The sequence below is a fragment of the Halyomorpha halys genome, unplaced genomic scaffold, assembly GCF_000696795.3.
Source record: "Halyomorpha halys isolate HHAL.00 unplaced genomic scaffold, Hhal_1.1 Scaffold746.1, whole genome shotgun sequence".
In the NCBI taxonomy this organism is placed as follows: Eukaryota; Metazoa; Arthropoda; class Insecta; order Hemiptera; family Pentatomidae; genus Halyomorpha; species Halyomorpha halys.
The window spans coordinates 368896-387149 of record NW_027107304.1 but is presented as its reverse complement, the minus strand read 5'-3'; the positions used below and the strand labels follow the sequence as shown (position 1 = coordinate 387149).

Genomic DNA, 18254 nt, shown 5'->3' with positions numbered 1-18254 from the left:
ATAAACTGTTGTATCCAGGCAGAAAGTTGATAATTGTTATCCACACCTCAAGAAACCTTTTTATACAAATTTTCATAACAAAATATTTTTAAAAAATCAATCAAAATTTATAAGTACATACCTTTAATTTTTTAAGGGGAAAAAATAATTGTTAATAATAATAAACAATGGATGAATATAAAATATGAAAGAACTCGATAATTACTGTTTTTCCATGGATGTTATTACAACAGTTAAGATATTACGTTCACGTACATAAATACGATTTAATATCTGTACCTTTTTATATATTTTTTAACACCATATTCCACAAGGCACAGAATAAGGGCATAACAATTATAAAATACTTAAGTGCAAAAATATAGAAAAAATTGTAAGCAATAGGTAAATATTTCAAAATAATTATTAATGAATAATAATATGGAAACTTAATTACAATAAACTTAGTATTCACTTTAGTAACTTCAAAGCCTTGTTTTTTTTATTCAAAAATCATAACTAAATTTTATAGACACCTGTTACAAAAGGTGTGTCAATAAAATTCAGTTATGATTTTTGAATAAAAAAAAAAAAACAAGGCTTTGAAGTTACTAAAGTGAATACTAAGTTTATTGTAATTAAGTTTCCATATTATTATTCATTAATAATTATTTTGAAATAAAGCTACCTTTAGTAATAGTTAATTTTCACTTTCTACAAAATTTTAATTAAATGATTATTCCTAATTGAAACATTTCAATGTATTTGAAAATTCATTTCTCATATTTAAAAAAGTAAAATTGACACAAAAAAAGATGAACAATTAAAAATATTACCTGCTCAATAGATGAACATTCATACCAGACATTTATAGTAAGCCAAACACTCACTAATTAAAAAGTTCACTCACCTGAAAATGATAAAATAAGAATTATATTAAAAAAAAAAAAACGATTTATTAAAATTAAAATTACAAATATTTACAACTCAAATAAAAATATAATAGTAATATCATATAAAAAAATTGTTTTCTGTTACACTATAGCCGAGAGTCAACCCTGTGGGTTCTAAAGCCCTCCGGGGGGGGCCCCGTTCACCCAGCCTCACAAATCTGGTACCCTCAATAGGGTAAAAATCTGGCAGTCGATCGTGATTCTGACCAAATTACCTCCTTGTACAACCATCGTTCTAGTAACAGTACTTCCTTACAAAGTACTGCACCCTTAACCTTAACCCTTCATGGATTGTAGCAGTATAGATTTTAATTTTTTTAATTTAATATCCTGTAAATCAAAATGGATTTACATAGTCTTCATCGCTCCACAAAAATAGGAATCCAAAACTTACATGATCTTGGCCCTTTGAAGAAGGCTTGCAACTTATATTCAAATGTCAACAACCATTAGACATTAAGCTCAGACACTTGTATTTTGATTCTTGACCAATTTCTCTCAGAAAAAGTGATTTGAGAACAACAGAGTATACTTTTAGGAGCGATAATATCAAGATTCATTTCATCAGGCTGCCATAAAATAAATAATAAATAACCTAGATGGAAATCAAATCCATAACGATTCAACCATGTGCCCTGGGATCCTCGCTCCAATATCCCAATGACACTTATTTTAAAACCTAATACTTATATGCATTACGAATATTAAGGTTATAAGAAATGATTCAATAATGATCATTATCAAGCTCATTAGGATACAAAGCCAGAATGCTTCTTTAAAAAAAAATGTGTTATGATCCAGAACACTCCTACTATGAGTTATCTTGTAGTTTATTTTAGTGAAGAAAGATGTGCTCGGCGATGGCTAAAAAAAGGAGCTCAAAGTAGTACAAAAAATATTTATTTCATAATGTTTCACCCCCCCCCCCAATTTGCTGGGTTTCATCAGGATATGTTTTTTATTGAACACCAATCTTTCACCCTACTTTACAGGCCTTCATCAGGTCAAAAAAAAAAGAAATAAAAAAATATAAACCAGAATAAGACTATAATATGTCACGAAAATATATTTTAAACTATGGAGGCTATAAAAAATGTTGCGAAAAGTAATTTCAATTACTTCCGACCTGGGGTGTTGACTTTTTTCATTGAGTGGTGGTCCCACAAAATGAAAAACTAGACTCCACACCATGGTTAGAATAGGTTCGTCACCTGAATATAACCCCCTGTATATCAAAAGGCTGTATAGGACTCCAATGAGAGTCTTGGACCGACGAAAGGGCAAAAAAAAAGTTTCAATTATTTTTTTATATAATTTTGTACATAATCTTTTAGTCCTACCATAGTTTACAATATATTTTTCATGTCACCTTATAGTCCTACTCTAGTTTACAATATTTTTTAGTTTTTTTGTACCTTGTTAGTTTCATTTACCTATATATGTAATAAATAGGAAGGGAAAGTATTGCGATAGTGAACATAATTGGATTCGAATTTTCGATGGAATAAATGTTTTGAGGTCCCCTGAGTCCAAAAAACCTAGTCTCGTGAAACTAGTTTGTGTGTGTACGTGCACGCATGCATGAGCGTGAGGGGGTGAGTGTGCATGCGTATGATTATACTCAGCCTAGCACAAAAATTAAAAGTAGTAAGATATTAATACAAAACATTATGAATAAGTAAAGGAGAAAAAAAAGGGAAAATAAAATTCATCCAATTGGAATGGTAAAGCTGATACGATCTCATTTTGCCAGATAGCTTGAACAGCTTTGCTATCTTTTGTTAAACTGTTGTACTTTCTTAAATATAAAATTTATATTTGTTATAACCACCACAAGGAACCCTAAAATACAAATTCTTATAGCAACAGAAAAATAAAAGTTTTTTGCTTGCAATATGGGCCTTCTTTGGTCTTAATTTTTTTTTCGAACTTTAACACAAGTCCACCAATCTACATAAACCTTGGAGACACTAGTAGATTTATAAGTGAAAGTTATATGATGCACACATCCCTGATGTGATTTTTTTTAAACCTCATGAAACTCTAAAGTGGGGCTAAACATTTCTAATACATAGTTTTTGTACTATTTTTAGCTACCTTGTTTGTCCCCACACGGCCCATCTTCCTTCATTAATTACAAATGATAAATTAATTATCTTTCATATGCATTTTTGTTAACTGGTATATCTACGCAAATAAAATGAAAATCTATATATTGAGAAATAAGGGTGTCTAATACAAGAATACAAACTGCAAATTATCTTTAAGTGGACATTTATGTTTAATTATTTATTACTTAAAATAATTATAGATACAAACGCTTCAATTTACTCATCAAATAACACAATGATCCACAATATGATATAAAAACCAAAACTTACTTTGTTTCAGGTTTGTTTATAGGAGTTCTGGGAACGACAGCAACTAACAATGCCACTTTGGGCGACTTACCAGCTAAAGAAAGAAACAGAAGGCTAATACCGTACATGACGTATTACCTAAGCCAAGGGCAGAACCAACCTTACAGAGCAGTTATGGCTGTACCATACCTAGCAGTTCCCCAATATAGGCAACCAATTCCTCCGAGGTACATACAGCAGCCATCATCGCTCACCAGAATGATAACCCAAAATTATCTAACAATGTCAAAACTTGGAAATCAGAGACCTCAACCAAGGTTCAATCCAAACTATCCTCAAGAACTTAAGTACTACGTGCCAGTTCAAAACTCACAAGATAACGCAGTGCAATATCAAAAGTTTCCTGCAACCTTTCAGTACTTGAAGCCTCAAATAGCTGAACAAGAAGCTGAATACGAACATCAACAAGAGACGCCAGTTGAGCAGTACAGGAAGCCTTCAGCGGACGAAGTTATACAATTTGCAAAACCTGAAGTGCAGCAATATGTTACAAAGTATGCCGAACCAATCTTACACTATACAAAAGATTCAGATTACGAAACAGGCACTCAAGCACAAGTTCCTCAATATATAACAAAACCTGTTGAACAACAATATTCAATAAAGGAAGATGATGCACCATATTTACAGAAACCAAGTATACAATATGTTCAAAAGATACCTCCAGGACAGGTAAAGCTAGCTTCGCATATAGCAGAATATACAAGCAGCAAACCTTTATCAGGGTATAAACTTCAAGCTGCGAAAGATGGTCAGACAACATTTACAATCACTCAAAGCCAAGAGCTGGAAGTAGACCCAATGCCTACAACACCTTCTCCAGCAGCTAAATATCATGCTACATATGTTGCCGATCCAGAACAATATAATCCATACCAATCATATTACGAAGATAAAGTTGAGGACGATGAGCCAGAAGTGATAGATAGAAATATTAATGACATCCTTCGTGGAGGAGTTTCCCTAAGTAAATCTCTACCAGACAAAATCACAACTGAAAATCTGGATTCAAGTATAAAAACCTTGTCAAAAATATTAAGAATATTACAAGCTGCCCACTCTCTTCCTCATTCAGCAAAGACTATAATAAAGAACTTTCCGAATCCAAATGAAGTGAGAGTAAAAGATCCCCATTCAAGGTTATCGCCAGTACATGTTCCAAAAGACGATAGAGGAAGCACACCTGGAAAACCAGGAGTTGACTACCCGGCATATGACGAAATACCAGAAACACATTTCAGCTGCAAAGACCAAAGGTACAAAGGATTTTTTGGAGATCCAGAAACCAGATGTCAGGTAAAAACTTATTTTTGATATTTTTCAAACTAACATAGACAGATTATTTTTAAATAAATATAAGTAAAAGTTGTGGGTCACCAACTCATAAAACAATTTTCAAGATACATAAGTATTTTAAAGAGATTCTCTGACAAATTTACAAAGTTAGGGATTAAGAATTACCACCAAATTAAACCAGACGTCAGGTAAAAACTTATTTTAGATATTTTTTCATACAAATATTGACAGATTATTTTAAAATAAATATAAGTTACTAATTCACAACATGATTTTTGAGATACAAAAACTTTTATGAAGCGATTCACGGACAAATTTACAACATTTAGGATCAACAATTGCATCTAAAATGAAGGTAATTTTTAACCCAGATACCAGGTAAAAACTTATTTTTGATACTTTTTTTTTTTTCAAAATAACACTGACAGATTATTTTAAAAATAAATATAAGATAAAGTTATAAGTCACTAACTCACAAATCAATTTTTGAGATACAAAAGCTTTTATGAAAAGATTATCTGACAAAGTTGAACTAATTTACAAAGTTCAGGATTAACATTTACAACCCAAGTGAAAGTAATATCATTCTAGAATATTAGACCAATGATGTAATGTGCAATTTTGTCTTTCACTCTAAAGAACCTGCGTTGTAGTGATTCCATTAATTTTAAATTGTAAAATAACCTTTTACATTTTATGCAGAGCTTCATCACGGTTAAAAAACAAGATTCAAAAAATAAAAACTATTGTTAACCAGGGTAGGACTACATGAAAACATGAAAATATATTATAAACTATGTTGGGACTATAATATGAAAATTATATATATAAAAAAAAAAAATTTACAGTATTTTATAGTATAACCATGGTTTACAATATTTTTTAGTCCTATGAAACCTTGTAAAGTGGGGTGCGAAATACTGGTATATAATAAATAGTTTGCTTACTATTCTGAACAATGTTTTCTTACCTCTACCTGAACTATCTTCTTAAGTTAATTACAAAGGGTCAACTAATTATCTTCCAATAAACATATTCAGTAATAAAAGAACAAAATTATAATTAATTTAACAAACCAACAAGTATATAACTAGCAAACATTTAGTCAAAATACAGTTTGTTAACATCTCCAACTAAATAGCCCTGATGAAAACCTACCTTATGGGTTGAAACATCAGCAAAAAATATATAAAATACACTTTTATAGCAAATACACCAAAATTATAAAATGAAACCATACTGATAATGTCTCTTTTTACATTAAGATTAAAAGAATTATTTTTCAGGTCTGGCACTATTGTGATCTCAATGGAGGCCAAGCTTCCTTTCTCTGCCCCAACGGAACAATATTTTCACAGGTAGCCCTCACATGCGATTGGTGGTTTAATGTGAAATGTGCATCAACAGCCCAGCTTTATGTTCTCAATGAGCGATTGTATAAGTTCATTCTGCCGCAGAAACCAAGTTTTCCAGAGGATTATGCGGGACCTTTAGTGGATCGTTACCTGACTCAGAAATTTAAGGAAATAGAAGAGAAGGTTGGTTTTATTGAGATAAAATAATTATTTTGAGTTATGTAATGACTAGACAAGGAACGGAGCAGATCAGTAAGAAAGATCTGCTTCTATCTCCCGGACTCTAGCTCATATCCAGCTGTGGTAACTATTTATTCTATTAGATCAGCTGTGTATTGACCTTGGAATAGGGATGTCCTCCTGTGACTCACCCTGCATCTAAAAATGGGTTCCTCTTTAAGGCCCAGTACCTGTTTTGTTTTAGATATATATTCCTCCTATCTGGTTATTCCTGACATGCAGGAGGGTTATACTAAAGGCAATCACCAATTCTAACAAAGGAGGGAGGGTCAAGTTTTCATTCCATGGGACCACCACAAAATAAAAGTCAACCACTACAGACATGATGTTGCTAAGGTGATGGCTCAACTCCCTCCCTGAATAATTAATAAAAATAAAATACTATGGGATCCAAGAAAAATCTCAATCATTAAACCTAAAATCCATAGTAATAAATTCATTATTTAGACAAAACCAGTTTGGACAAATGCATAAAGAAGATATGGTAACACAAAACAGGCACATATATGAAATCATTATTCAGTAAATATGTAATATACATAAGCGTAACATGAAAGACTTTCATACTTTGCTTGTAATTCACAATATATTCTATAGAGTTCCTCATCAAATTGTTAAATATGTTTTAATTCATACTTTACCAACTAGATTTGGACGTATAAACATTGTACACAATGTGCCCAGCCAGCCCAAATGATAAATATACAGATATAGTATTTATTTATTTTTTTTTTTGGGAGAGGGGGGGGGTAACTGGTAATGATGTAGTTCTCTAAAAAGGTGTAGCCTGATAGTATCAAATCAATTTTGCATGACAGGTTCTTGGGTTAAAAAAAAAGTCAGGTGCAGCGCATCACACAACTTTCAACAAACTACACATATCCCCAAGTTCTGGATTATTAGTGGGCTCATGTTCAAGTTATGGCCATTTTTAAAATTTTCAATAAAATTAACTTCAGTGGGCATGCATACTAAATACTTCAATTTATTTTTCAATGACATTTACTGTATACCTTTTATAGTTGAGGTAAAAACAGAACCATTTTCTGATATCAATATCAAACATTTTTTGCTACTTAATACTACTCAAAACTGAATTTTTTATATCTTCGAAATGACTACCATTTTTGCAGGTGGCAGGTAGGGATGGGATATCAATTTTTTTAACAAAAATATTGTTAGCACTAAAATATCAAAAATTTAACATATTAAAGCAATAATAGTGATAAAATGATAATATAGCATATTATAGGAAGACTTATTTTGTCATACCTATTCAAAATATATAAAAATTTCATAATAATGGTGAAGCAAAGCAACACCATGAAAACCATAACATAAACATAACAAATATGAATTAAATATAATTGGATAAATTGTTTTTAGAAAAAAATATGAAAAACTCCAATATTATCAAATTTAAATTATGGATATTACCAAATAATATTGAATTCAAATATCACCATTCTCAACATAAAAACATTCCCATAACTTTTTCTTATAGATATTTTGTATAAAGAGTAGAAAATGTTATGGAGAGCTTAAAAATAAAATATCGATATCGAAATCCCATCCCTAGTAGCAGGTAACAAGCATCTGATTGGCAGACTCTCATTTCTTTATTTGCAATACAATAAAGATTTAAAAAAGTGGTATCAATTTTCATCAGTCGATATGTTGATTTTTCGGCAAGGGCTCTCAGGCTAAACATAAAACAAATGTTTTTTAATTTTTATTTAATGTAATTTTAATTTATATATTTTTTTCTCTAGAACAAAAATAAAACAGAAGAAGTAAGCAACAATGATGAAGAGTTTGAACCACCGTACTCAATTGATTTGGTATCCAAGAATAAAGTAAGATCGACAGGATAAAATTAAAATAAGCTACAACCAGGCATGACGACAAATCTTGAGAGTCTCCTAAATCAAGTAACTTTGTGAACAGAGAGGAACCTTAAAGGATATTTATAGTTTTGCTAATAAAAATAAATCTGTGAGAAGTTTATTAGGTCACAAAAGGTTTTTTAACAAACACAACGGGACCACCCACTGTGAGGCTCGAAATAGATATAAGCTAGTCATTAAAATTCCTCAAATACTTATTTTTTATAAATAAATTATTTAAAGATACAATTAAGTAAGCAATACAAATATTTGCTCAAATTGAGTATATAAAATTTGAGTGCCCATAAATATGACTATAAAAGCCATTTTTTTTGAGGAAAATTTATATTAAGATAAATTTGTATTATATTCTCATTCTTAATATTTTTCCTATTTAGATGGCATTGATTATGAAAATATGCCTACTAGTATTATATTATTTAAGCCATTTATAACAACATTATTTTGGTCATTACGTAAAAAGAAAGAATTAAGATTTATAGAATGTTTTGTATTTATAAAAAGATGTTTTTTAGATATTTTTATTGCTGTATTATAAAGCTTGTAAAATAAATATAGATCTATTTAAGTGTTTCAATTAATTATCCTAAGGTGAAATAAAATAACTAAGTTATTTATATTACAAATGGAAATGAAATTATCCAAACATCACATATTTTCAGAAAAAAGCTAAGGAGAATACTGAAATCTGATATAATTTTTTACGTCCAGTGTTCAACAGATTATGTGTTTTAAGACCACCTGAGACCAAAAAATGCATTTCAATCTGTCGGTGGCATGATTATTTCAAGAACAAGTAAACCAACTTTTTTTTTAAGAGCCAAATAATGTGTTTTACTATATATTGTAGCACACAAACTTATCGTACACAAAAAAATAAATAAATAAAAAACAGGGAAAAGTTAGGAAGGAAACTTTATTTACTCATAACTCCAAAAATATAAATTTTATAGTAAATATTGTATTAGAGAAGACGGTCAGGGTACAGTCAGCAAAGATACACAAATAAACAAAACTTATTTATTAATAAATAACTTTTATTTATTTGTATATCTTTACTGACCGTACTCCAGACTAACTTCTTCTCATATCAATCTATTAACTATTTACACCTCATTATAAATATTGTATTTTTTTAGACATTTGAAGAATAATTCTATTCCCTAAAAAAAAAAAAAAAGAACTATTCCAAAATGTCAACCAATTAGAAATTTAATACCTCCATGTTTTGGCCATTTATGAAGATAGAGGGAGTATATAGAATGTTTTGAAATCGCTACCTCAAACCCTTAAACGAAAAAAACTTAAAACATCCTTGGATGGATGGACTTTATTTTTATAGGTATATTTTGAATTTTTAGGAGGAAGTTCTTTCAATGTAGGTTTTTAATAAAAACACATTTATTTATTTTTATACATTACAACAGGAGGTAACAAAGCAGCATATAAGTTTTTGGTAATAAAGTCCATAGAGCTCGTACAGAATGTCAGAATATTAGAAAAGCTATGAAGAGAGATGAAATGTAATCTGTCTTTAAAAAAAAAAAATAATAATAATAATAATATATAAATGAATCATTACTCAGGTTGACAATCGTAATTATGAAATGGCTTTAGTCAACAATAAGGTAATATTGTCTAAACACTTTTATAGTTGTTAAAGAGTTATTAACATAATGTCTAATAGAATGGCGTAATTACAGGGATTAGATAACCTGAGTGAGGTGGTAAAGACCCCAAAATGTTATAAAAATCAATAAAGGAGTTTTTATTAAAAAGCTCCATAGGAAGAACTTTCACCTAAACATTCAAATATATATTCAAAACATAAATTTTTTTTTGAGGTTAATAAACTTCCAATTGAATGTAATTTATATTAAATTATCATATTATAGTACAACGTTTTGGGACCACTGTCCCATATTCATTTACTTTAAACCTCATAATTTTACTCTAGTTGAGTAATGGTTGTGCTAAGGAGAAGTGAAGAATGCACAAATAAGTAATGGTAGAAAAGTGAGAATAGTGTAAAGATGTGACATGTTTTCCTATATGAAATTCAAATTATGAAAAATTATGAGGTTTAAAGAACATGAATATGGGACAGTGGTCATTGTACGTTGTACTATAATATGATAATTTAATATAAATTACATTCAATTGGAAGTTTATTAACCTCAAAAAAATATTTATGAATTGACTTACCAGACTTCCTAAAGAGAAAATCCAGATATATTCAAAAGGTTCCCTAGTAGTTAATTAGAAATATTTTATAGGGTTTTGTTCACAAATTCCTGTGCACCAAATTGGGCAACCTGCATATTATAGCCAAAAAATATGATTTTCTATAGACTGTAGCGCAATATCAGCACAATTGATTCTGAAGAAACTTCTCAAGATTTTTTCCTACCTCCACAATATTATATTTTATCATCTATTAGTATTGCCTGTCTACATAATTTATTGTTATAACTACTTCCTCTGTTTGTTATCATTTAATTTTTATTTTTCTCTAACTTAAGGTGGTTATCTCATGTTTTTCTCCCTTGATAAAGACCTGAAATTCAAGTTGAAACATTGTGATAAATAAATAACTTTTGTTTATTTGTGTATCTTTGCTGACAACACCCCCATCCATTTTCTCCTCATATCGAATCTGTGGTCAACTATAAGCACCTCATTTAAGAAACTTCTCCTCCTTCAATAGTTCGTATAGCAGGAAAAAAGATATAAAGAAAAGAAAACTTTACCTACGCATACCTCAAAAAGTATACATTTTATTCCATATATTGACACCTGAAAGGTAGTTTAATTCCCTGCATAAAAAAAAAGTAAATAAAAAGGACTACAGCATGATTTGAATTTGTAGGTGTTTTTAAAAGGATTTTGCAGATGATCACAAGGATAACTGTTATTTTTGAACAATTTGAAAACTGAATATTTTAGATGTTTGTTTGAAAGATAATTAAATTTTCAAATAAGCTAAACTAAAAAAAATCATGATCAAACTGAGTAAATATAATTGTTGTATTGAACTTGGCAGCCAAAGTGGTAAGGAAAATCGTGAAAGTGGAGAGACAGGTCATTCTGGTGCCAATCACAAAACACCCGTCAATCATCAAAATGCACTCAATATTACCATCCGCCAATTATTTTGGCGATGGTGGATTTCTAGACACTTATTAGTGTTTGTTATTTACCAATGAAATAAATAATATAATTTAAAGAATAAACCATTTTTATTTCTTATTAGCATTATTCACTACAAAACATTCATGTAACAATTACTTAATGAAAAGATTTTTCAAAGTACAAATCCAAGTATTTAAAAACTTCATTACCTTTTTAGACGACTTCATTCTCGTGACAATGTTTGATACATCCATGTACCGTTGAATAAACTCTTCTTCAAAATCGAATTCCTGAAATTTAATTGAATAATTAGGGATATCAACATTAAAAAAAATTTGTTAACTTGGATGTTAATTGTTCATTAGGATCAACTCTTAAAAGTATGAATTATATTTTTACAAGTAACAAAATATTTTTCTAGAGTACTCGAAATGTCTTTTGATAATGACTGAGAGAGAGATGGTGGGCCTGATGCAATCCACGTTGGAAATGGTTCAACCATCCAAATTTTCATATTCTCTTTACGTTTTTATACTCTTTGTATACTTTTAGATATTTCTGGTAAAAATTGGAGGTCTAAAAATTTCTATTCATAATTAGAACAAAAATAACCAAATTTTCTAAACTTTCCTCTGAGACCCTTTCTGGTTTTAAATTGACTCGACGACATTGAGGATAAAAGGATGAAACCATATCACAAGATAATATGGTGTTTTAATACTCTATTTCTTCTCGGTCAATACCAATATGATTTTTCCCCAGAATTATAAAAGGAATTTATTTTTTATTTTTGTGAAACATATTGCACAATACATACCACGTTTTCAATTTTATCAACAGCATGACCATTGTGCAGTTCGACCAAACAATGAGAGCAAGCTGCAGTATGACAAGGGATACAAAAAAATTCAAGTTTGTGTTTAGTATGGTTCAAACACATCATAGACAAGTCAGCATCGAGGCACAGATATGAATCCAATAAAGACATCCTGACATGATTTCTGAAGGCTTTTGCAGACGCATGAACCTGGAAAAGATAAAAATAAAATAAGAATATGATTAGACCAGCCTTTAAAAAAGCCAATATTTTCAAGACAAAATTGAACATATCGCTGTTTGGCTTTAACAGTGGCATATCTAACAACATTTTTTTTTTTTTAAATTTTGTATCTGACAAATTCAATAGATTGTACTGTAGAATGAGTAGGGTTACTTCATGGCAACAGGAATAACTCTGGGAAAGTCTGTAGGATGAACTCAGTAGAGAAATAAATCCTGGTCTACGGTATTATCTGTAGAATATTTCAATTTGGTTAAAAATAATATCAAAAAAAATTTTTTATGTAAATATGCGACTACTAAAGCAAAACAGCTGTATAATTATAACTTAAGAACAGGAAAATAAAATAATAAAAAAAAGAAATGCCTTTCCGATTGCGTGTTTGTTACAAATACAATAGGAACTACAGTAGCTTTTTTTTTTGTCAGTTATACACATACATAATTTAAAATATCATTTTATTACAAACAATTTTTTCTTACAAATAAAGAGAAGACCTACAGTAATGAAGAAAAACAAGAATTATTGAGAATGTGAAAAAACTAGTATCAACTTATTTAACGATTTTCCAACATTTGTATAACGTAAAAGACATTGATATGCATTTGTAAAAAAAATTGACGAATATGACTCACAGACTGGAAAATTAAGTGAGCATGCTTTCATAAATATGAAAAAAAAAATATTGTAATTTAAATAAGTATCATTTTATTTGTTCTTAAACATTACTCATAGGATAACTTATTATGTACCAATACTGAATATTGAAAAGTAAGTGTGAAATAACATTTGATTGAGATAGAAACTTAACACAACCCTAACGTCATTAAAAACTTTCTTTTAAAATGTGCAAATAGTAATTAATTATAAATGTAAGGAATAAAACACTAAATAGGGTTCATGATAAACCAATACTCACCAGTTTGAAACATTGCTGACAATAAGGTGCCTCGCACTGCTTGCAATGGTAATCAGAAGGGTTGTCACCACATTCATTACATAACACTAAAAAAATGAAAAAAAAAAAAAAAATGATTACAATACCACATTTATAAAAAAAATAAATCACTGAAAACAATATATCTCGATCAAAGGACCTAAAAAATTTTCTAAACATAAAATATAAATGCAATATAATAATAATAATAATATCATCAGAATCTTAAGCGCTGGCAGGTAAAGAATACCTTCTAAAGCACAATAGCCAAGCCAAGATTATCCACCAAGCACTGGTGTTATTATATAATACGAAAGCTGACCCTTATATTATCAGTATGTGCCAAAACAAGTACTTTCAGGCTAAAGCAGAACATTATATTGGGATTGTTGTGATTAAAAACCACACCGTGGTTAATAACAAACCTGACATAGTTTTATAGACCAAAAAATGCAAAGTGGATATGTGTTTGATATTGCTATCCCAGCCAACGGCAATATCAATAAAACAATAATAATAGCAAGATTTAAGCCAAGAATTCAACAATTTTATAGACTTGACATATAAAGGTATGTCTGGTGGCAATATCTTGCAAATGCCTCATCCCAGACAATACCATCCACTCAGTCGAGAATGTAAAGCTGCCTGAAAAAATATCCATATTTCTTGTAGTACTGGATTTCGTACTACGAGAAATATGAAGTGAGGATGACATAAAAATTGTAGGAAAAGCCACTGTATATAGGCCCAATGACCAGGAATGGGAATTGCAGGAATGAACAACAGGATTGGATGGGCCGCCCATAGCTCAGTGGTTAAGACACAGTCTTACTAATTTGACCTGGGGTGTTGACTTTTTTCATTGAGAGGCAGTCCCACAAAATAAAGAACTTTGACCCCAACCATGGTTAGGCAGTATAGGACTCCAATGGGAGTCTTGGCTGAAAAAAAAAACAGGATTGGATAACTGGGTAAAGGAAGGATGCAAGGAAATATTTATGCCAGTAGGAAGACTATAGCCACTTCAACTCCTCATAAAAATGGGAAACAGAGATGTCCCAGGGGATTCCGAAGATGAGATGCACACAGCAATTTACTAATCATTTTATTGGAGAAAGATAGTTCTGGTGGCAGTCAATAAAGGTATCAAAATGTAAAAGGAAACTATTTATCTTTAACCAACGTTTTGTCCTACTTTGCAGGGCTAAATGAGAAAACAAGATACAAACATTGATATGATATACAAACATTAATCTTTGTATCTTGTTTTCTCATTTAGCCCTGAAGAAGCCCTGCTATGTGGGGCGGAAAGGTTGGTTAATAATAAATAGTTTTCTTTAACTCAATTATTTTGATATGACCTTTATGGACCACCACCCGGACTATCTTCCTCTAATCTACTTCATACGGTCAACAATCTTCTTCCACTAATCATTTGAGTTTCTCCTATTTAGTTAGTTCATCGAGATCCCCAGTGACATCCCCATATACCATACAGCAGTAGTCAAAAATAATTACTATCTACAAAAGTAAAGTTAAACATTAAATTATAAACAGACTTACTTGCTCTGAACGCTTTCCTTTTTCGTTTAGGTTTTGAAAATCCAATATTAGAATCAAGGTCAGAACAACTGAGCATTATTTTCAAATACCACAAGCCAGCCAGATAGTGATTGACAGGAAATTCTTTGGATACATCATTTTGATTAAAGCTGTAATTATAACAATTAATGTTATAAAAGGAAAAAGTACTTTATATCAATAAAAAAATTGATTTTAAACCTACAGAAAACATAAGTACTTAAATGATATACATGAGTTAATGGCTATCTTTAATATGGTATATTTCATTTGCTGTAGCAAACCAAACTAGACTTGAAATTTCTTCAATACATGGAAAGATAATGAGAAACAAATGGCATGCATATCAAAGGTGACACAACAAATGCGGCTGCACATGCCTGTACCAAATTATTTTTTTCTTACCTCCTTCGTTTAGCCATTATTATAATCTACATTGTGGTTCAAAATGTTGGCAAAAAATGAATATAACAACATGATGATACACACATTTATTCATTCTGACTGACTCCCTGAATAAATAAATTAAAACATATAGGGTACAATTTATAAATATGAAAACAATTATTGAATAGTGTTCTCACTCATAGCTCTTCACAGAATATAAGTTACATTGTATGAATATTTTCTAAAAGCAATACAACTAATAAGACAAATATATTTCAGAAAATTTTGAAACATAGAGACTGGATTAAGGGTAAGTTCAGGTCACAAGTCATAAGGCAGTTTCAGAACTCATCTAAATATAACAATATATAAATGGCTAACAGCAAGAATAAGACTAGCCATCATTTTGAAGACAACTGAAATTTTCTACAAAATGCTTCTTTGTTTCTGGATAAAGCTACTTATTGTGTTAGTTTGTCTAATACAGAGTTAAGCAAAAGTTGTGGCTAAAAATACTTTTGGTATTTTGAATGAAAATTATTTGAATTACTAGCTAATGTCAAGTAATTTGGAAGAAAAGTACTTCAAATATTAGAACATCGACGTAGACAAATTTGTTTCTAAATATCTGATATATTCCTTATTATTATGTTACAGAAGTATTCTAAATGAAAAGTGCTTTAAGTACAAACACTGTCAATTCTTTTAGAAGCAATGGATATCAGATAACAATTCATGTATTCTTGAAGAATATTATATCAAAATATTTGAAATATTTTATTCTCTGTATATTATGTTAATGAAGTATTTTTTATCTTTCTCCTCAAAAAAATACTAGTTTTTTAATATATATTTTTATTTAACTGTTTGAGATAATTTTGATAATAACTCAACTACAATTGATCCACTTTACTTTCTCCTTGACAATGGTCTAAAGGCCGAAACTTTGATATAAAATACTTTTTAGAATTTTGTTGTATAAACACGAAATGCATCTTGTAGTTTGTACTTTACCTCCTAAAATACAAGACAAAAAAAAAAAGTAATTTATCTTGCATTTTGAAATACTGTGTACTAACCTACAACATTATACTATAAGAACTATATACAACACTGCATAAGAATTGTAAAATATTTCAAAAATGCTCGACTGTAAAATGTGTGGCTTAACATGAATACATTATCATATCATATCATCATATTATCAACCATCATCAAATAAATTAGAGCCCTTTTTCAGAAACTATCAGTCTGATACAAAACTTTTTGTTTTGGGTAGATAGAATGTTAATTGAGAAACGCTTTAGCCTTTACATTATCCTACAAATAGACCCATAGGTAGCAATGGGAACGCAAGAAGAACCTAACATAGGGATGGACTTTGAACTGTACTTTATACCACACATCTGTGTGGGCTAATTTATTAAAAAAAAACTTATCGATTTAAATTGACTAAAATCGATTAAAATTTATTGATTTTAATTGACTATATAAATTTTATTAATTGAGTGAAAGTTAGTTATTTTTGTAAATAAAACAGAAGCGTATGATAAAAAGAAAATTAACCAATTTTTTTTATGAATGAATAACATTTCAGAGATCATGTGTATTATAGGGGATTATAATAGGTTAATTATTATAACAGTCATGAGACACAGCTAGAAAATACTATAAAATTAAATGGAACATTTCACATAAATGGTACTAATGAAACAATGCTAATATTCAAGTTAAGTAGGATGAAATAAATAAAATGAAGAAAAAAGATAAAACAAAAAATTACAAAAACTATCCATTACCTTCTTATTCACAACTAACTTATCATCAAATCTGACATGTAATACAGAAACAAAGAAAGCCAACATTTAATTAAAATTCCTATAGAGAAATTACCTGGTAGAGAGAGACAAATTAAAGAAAGGTATCAATAATAAACAAGTGAAACACCTTCCAGCAAAATACAGCTGTTCATATCGTCTTTTAATAATAACTATGTTACTTACTCAGCTGAAACAGTTGAAATGCTGTTACAAATTTTGCACTGGAGATCCCTTTTGCTTTTAACCTCAATGCTGACACAGCTTTCGCAAGCCGAATGCCCACAATGAAGGAGGAGTGGTAGCTTGACGTTTTTATCTCGGGCATATCCTATATTGAAATTAATTATTAAAATTGTACATAATATTAAAGAAAGTTAGAATAATGCATTAAAACAATCCATTAATCAATTAAAAACTATAAATGAAAAATTATACTAAATTTAAATATACTATATTATAGTAAATTAAAATAACACTTCACATTTCATTCAATTCAATAATACATTTCACTGAATACATGACAGCTCAACACCTTATAAGCAAAATAACATATCAAAGAGAAGAAAGTTTTTATATTAATTCAAACTTATAAGATGTGTACAAACTGATAATAAGAAACATTTATACCATCATCTAATTCAAAATCTATGACAAACAATAAAACAACAGTAATTTATTAACTTATTTACCATTGGATGAAAAGGGCAATGAACATATCGCACAATTGGGTAAATTAACTGTTTTTAACTTATCCATATTTGAATAATTACTCGATATACACCATTACTTTAACCGGTTAATCTTAACAAAGAAAATCTGAACATTCAAACAAACCCCCAAAAGATTAATAGAAGAATAAATCGATTTAAGTATCGACTATAAAACATTTCAAACATTCACGAATGTACTATTATATCTTTCGGGACTAAAAATCTATGTGTTGTTCATATAACAAATTATGTTAATTAAAAATCACCGAAAATGATTATCTTAAAAGGCCATTTTATATAAAAAAGATCCCACAAAATAAGAACAACATAAAAGAGGCAACGAAGTAACAAAATTTTGGTTATGACGTCTAAGAAAATAATATTCATAAGCATATTTGTCTCCTATCCCTGAAATTTATGCTAAGGTATACGCAGATAAAAATGAGGTAATGGTTCAAAACTTACGTTCCTAATCAA

General features: G+C 29.7%; 2 protein-coding genes across 3 annotated transcripts in view; one reads left to right on the top strand and one right to left on the bottom strand.

Annotated features, from left to right (window-relative positions):
* The window catches only part of LOC106685817 (uncharacterized), a 101415-nt gene extending 92988 nt beyond the window's left edge, over nt 1–8427 (top strand). Inside the window, exons 2-4 of the mRNA XM_014428745.2 lie at nt 3324–4648; nt 5935–6186; nt 8016–8427. Of these exons, the coding sequence (XP_014284231.1) occupies nt 3324–4648; nt 5935–6186; nt 8016–8117 (1679 nt within the window). The 3' untranslated portion in view covers nt 8118–8427. The remainder of the gene's footprint in view (nt 1–3323; nt 4649–5934; nt 6187–8015) is intronic.
* Nucleotides 1–17924, bottom strand: part of qin — a 347449-nt gene extending 329525 nt beyond the window's left edge. Inside the window, exons 1-6 of one of the 2 annotated variants that reach the window (XM_014428743.3) lie at nt 17757–17924; nt 17251–17395; nt 14843–14991; nt 13262–13347; nt 12100–12309; nt 11492–11572 (exon numbers count right to left, since the gene is read on the bottom strand). In XM_014428743.3, coding sequence (XP_014284229.1) covers nt 11492–11572; nt 12100–12309; nt 13262–13347; nt 14843–14991; nt 17251–17395; nt 17757–17823 — 738 coding nt within the window. In that variant the 5' untranslated portion in view covers nt 17824–17924. Of the gene's footprint in view, nt 1–11491; nt 11573–12099; nt 12310–13261; nt 13348–14842; nt 14992–17046; nt 17164–17250; nt 17396–17756 lie in introns of those variants that run through there. The other variant, XM_014428744.3, reaches the window with a different exon arrangement.
* Between the last annotated feature and the right edge of the window lie 330 nt (nt 17925–18254).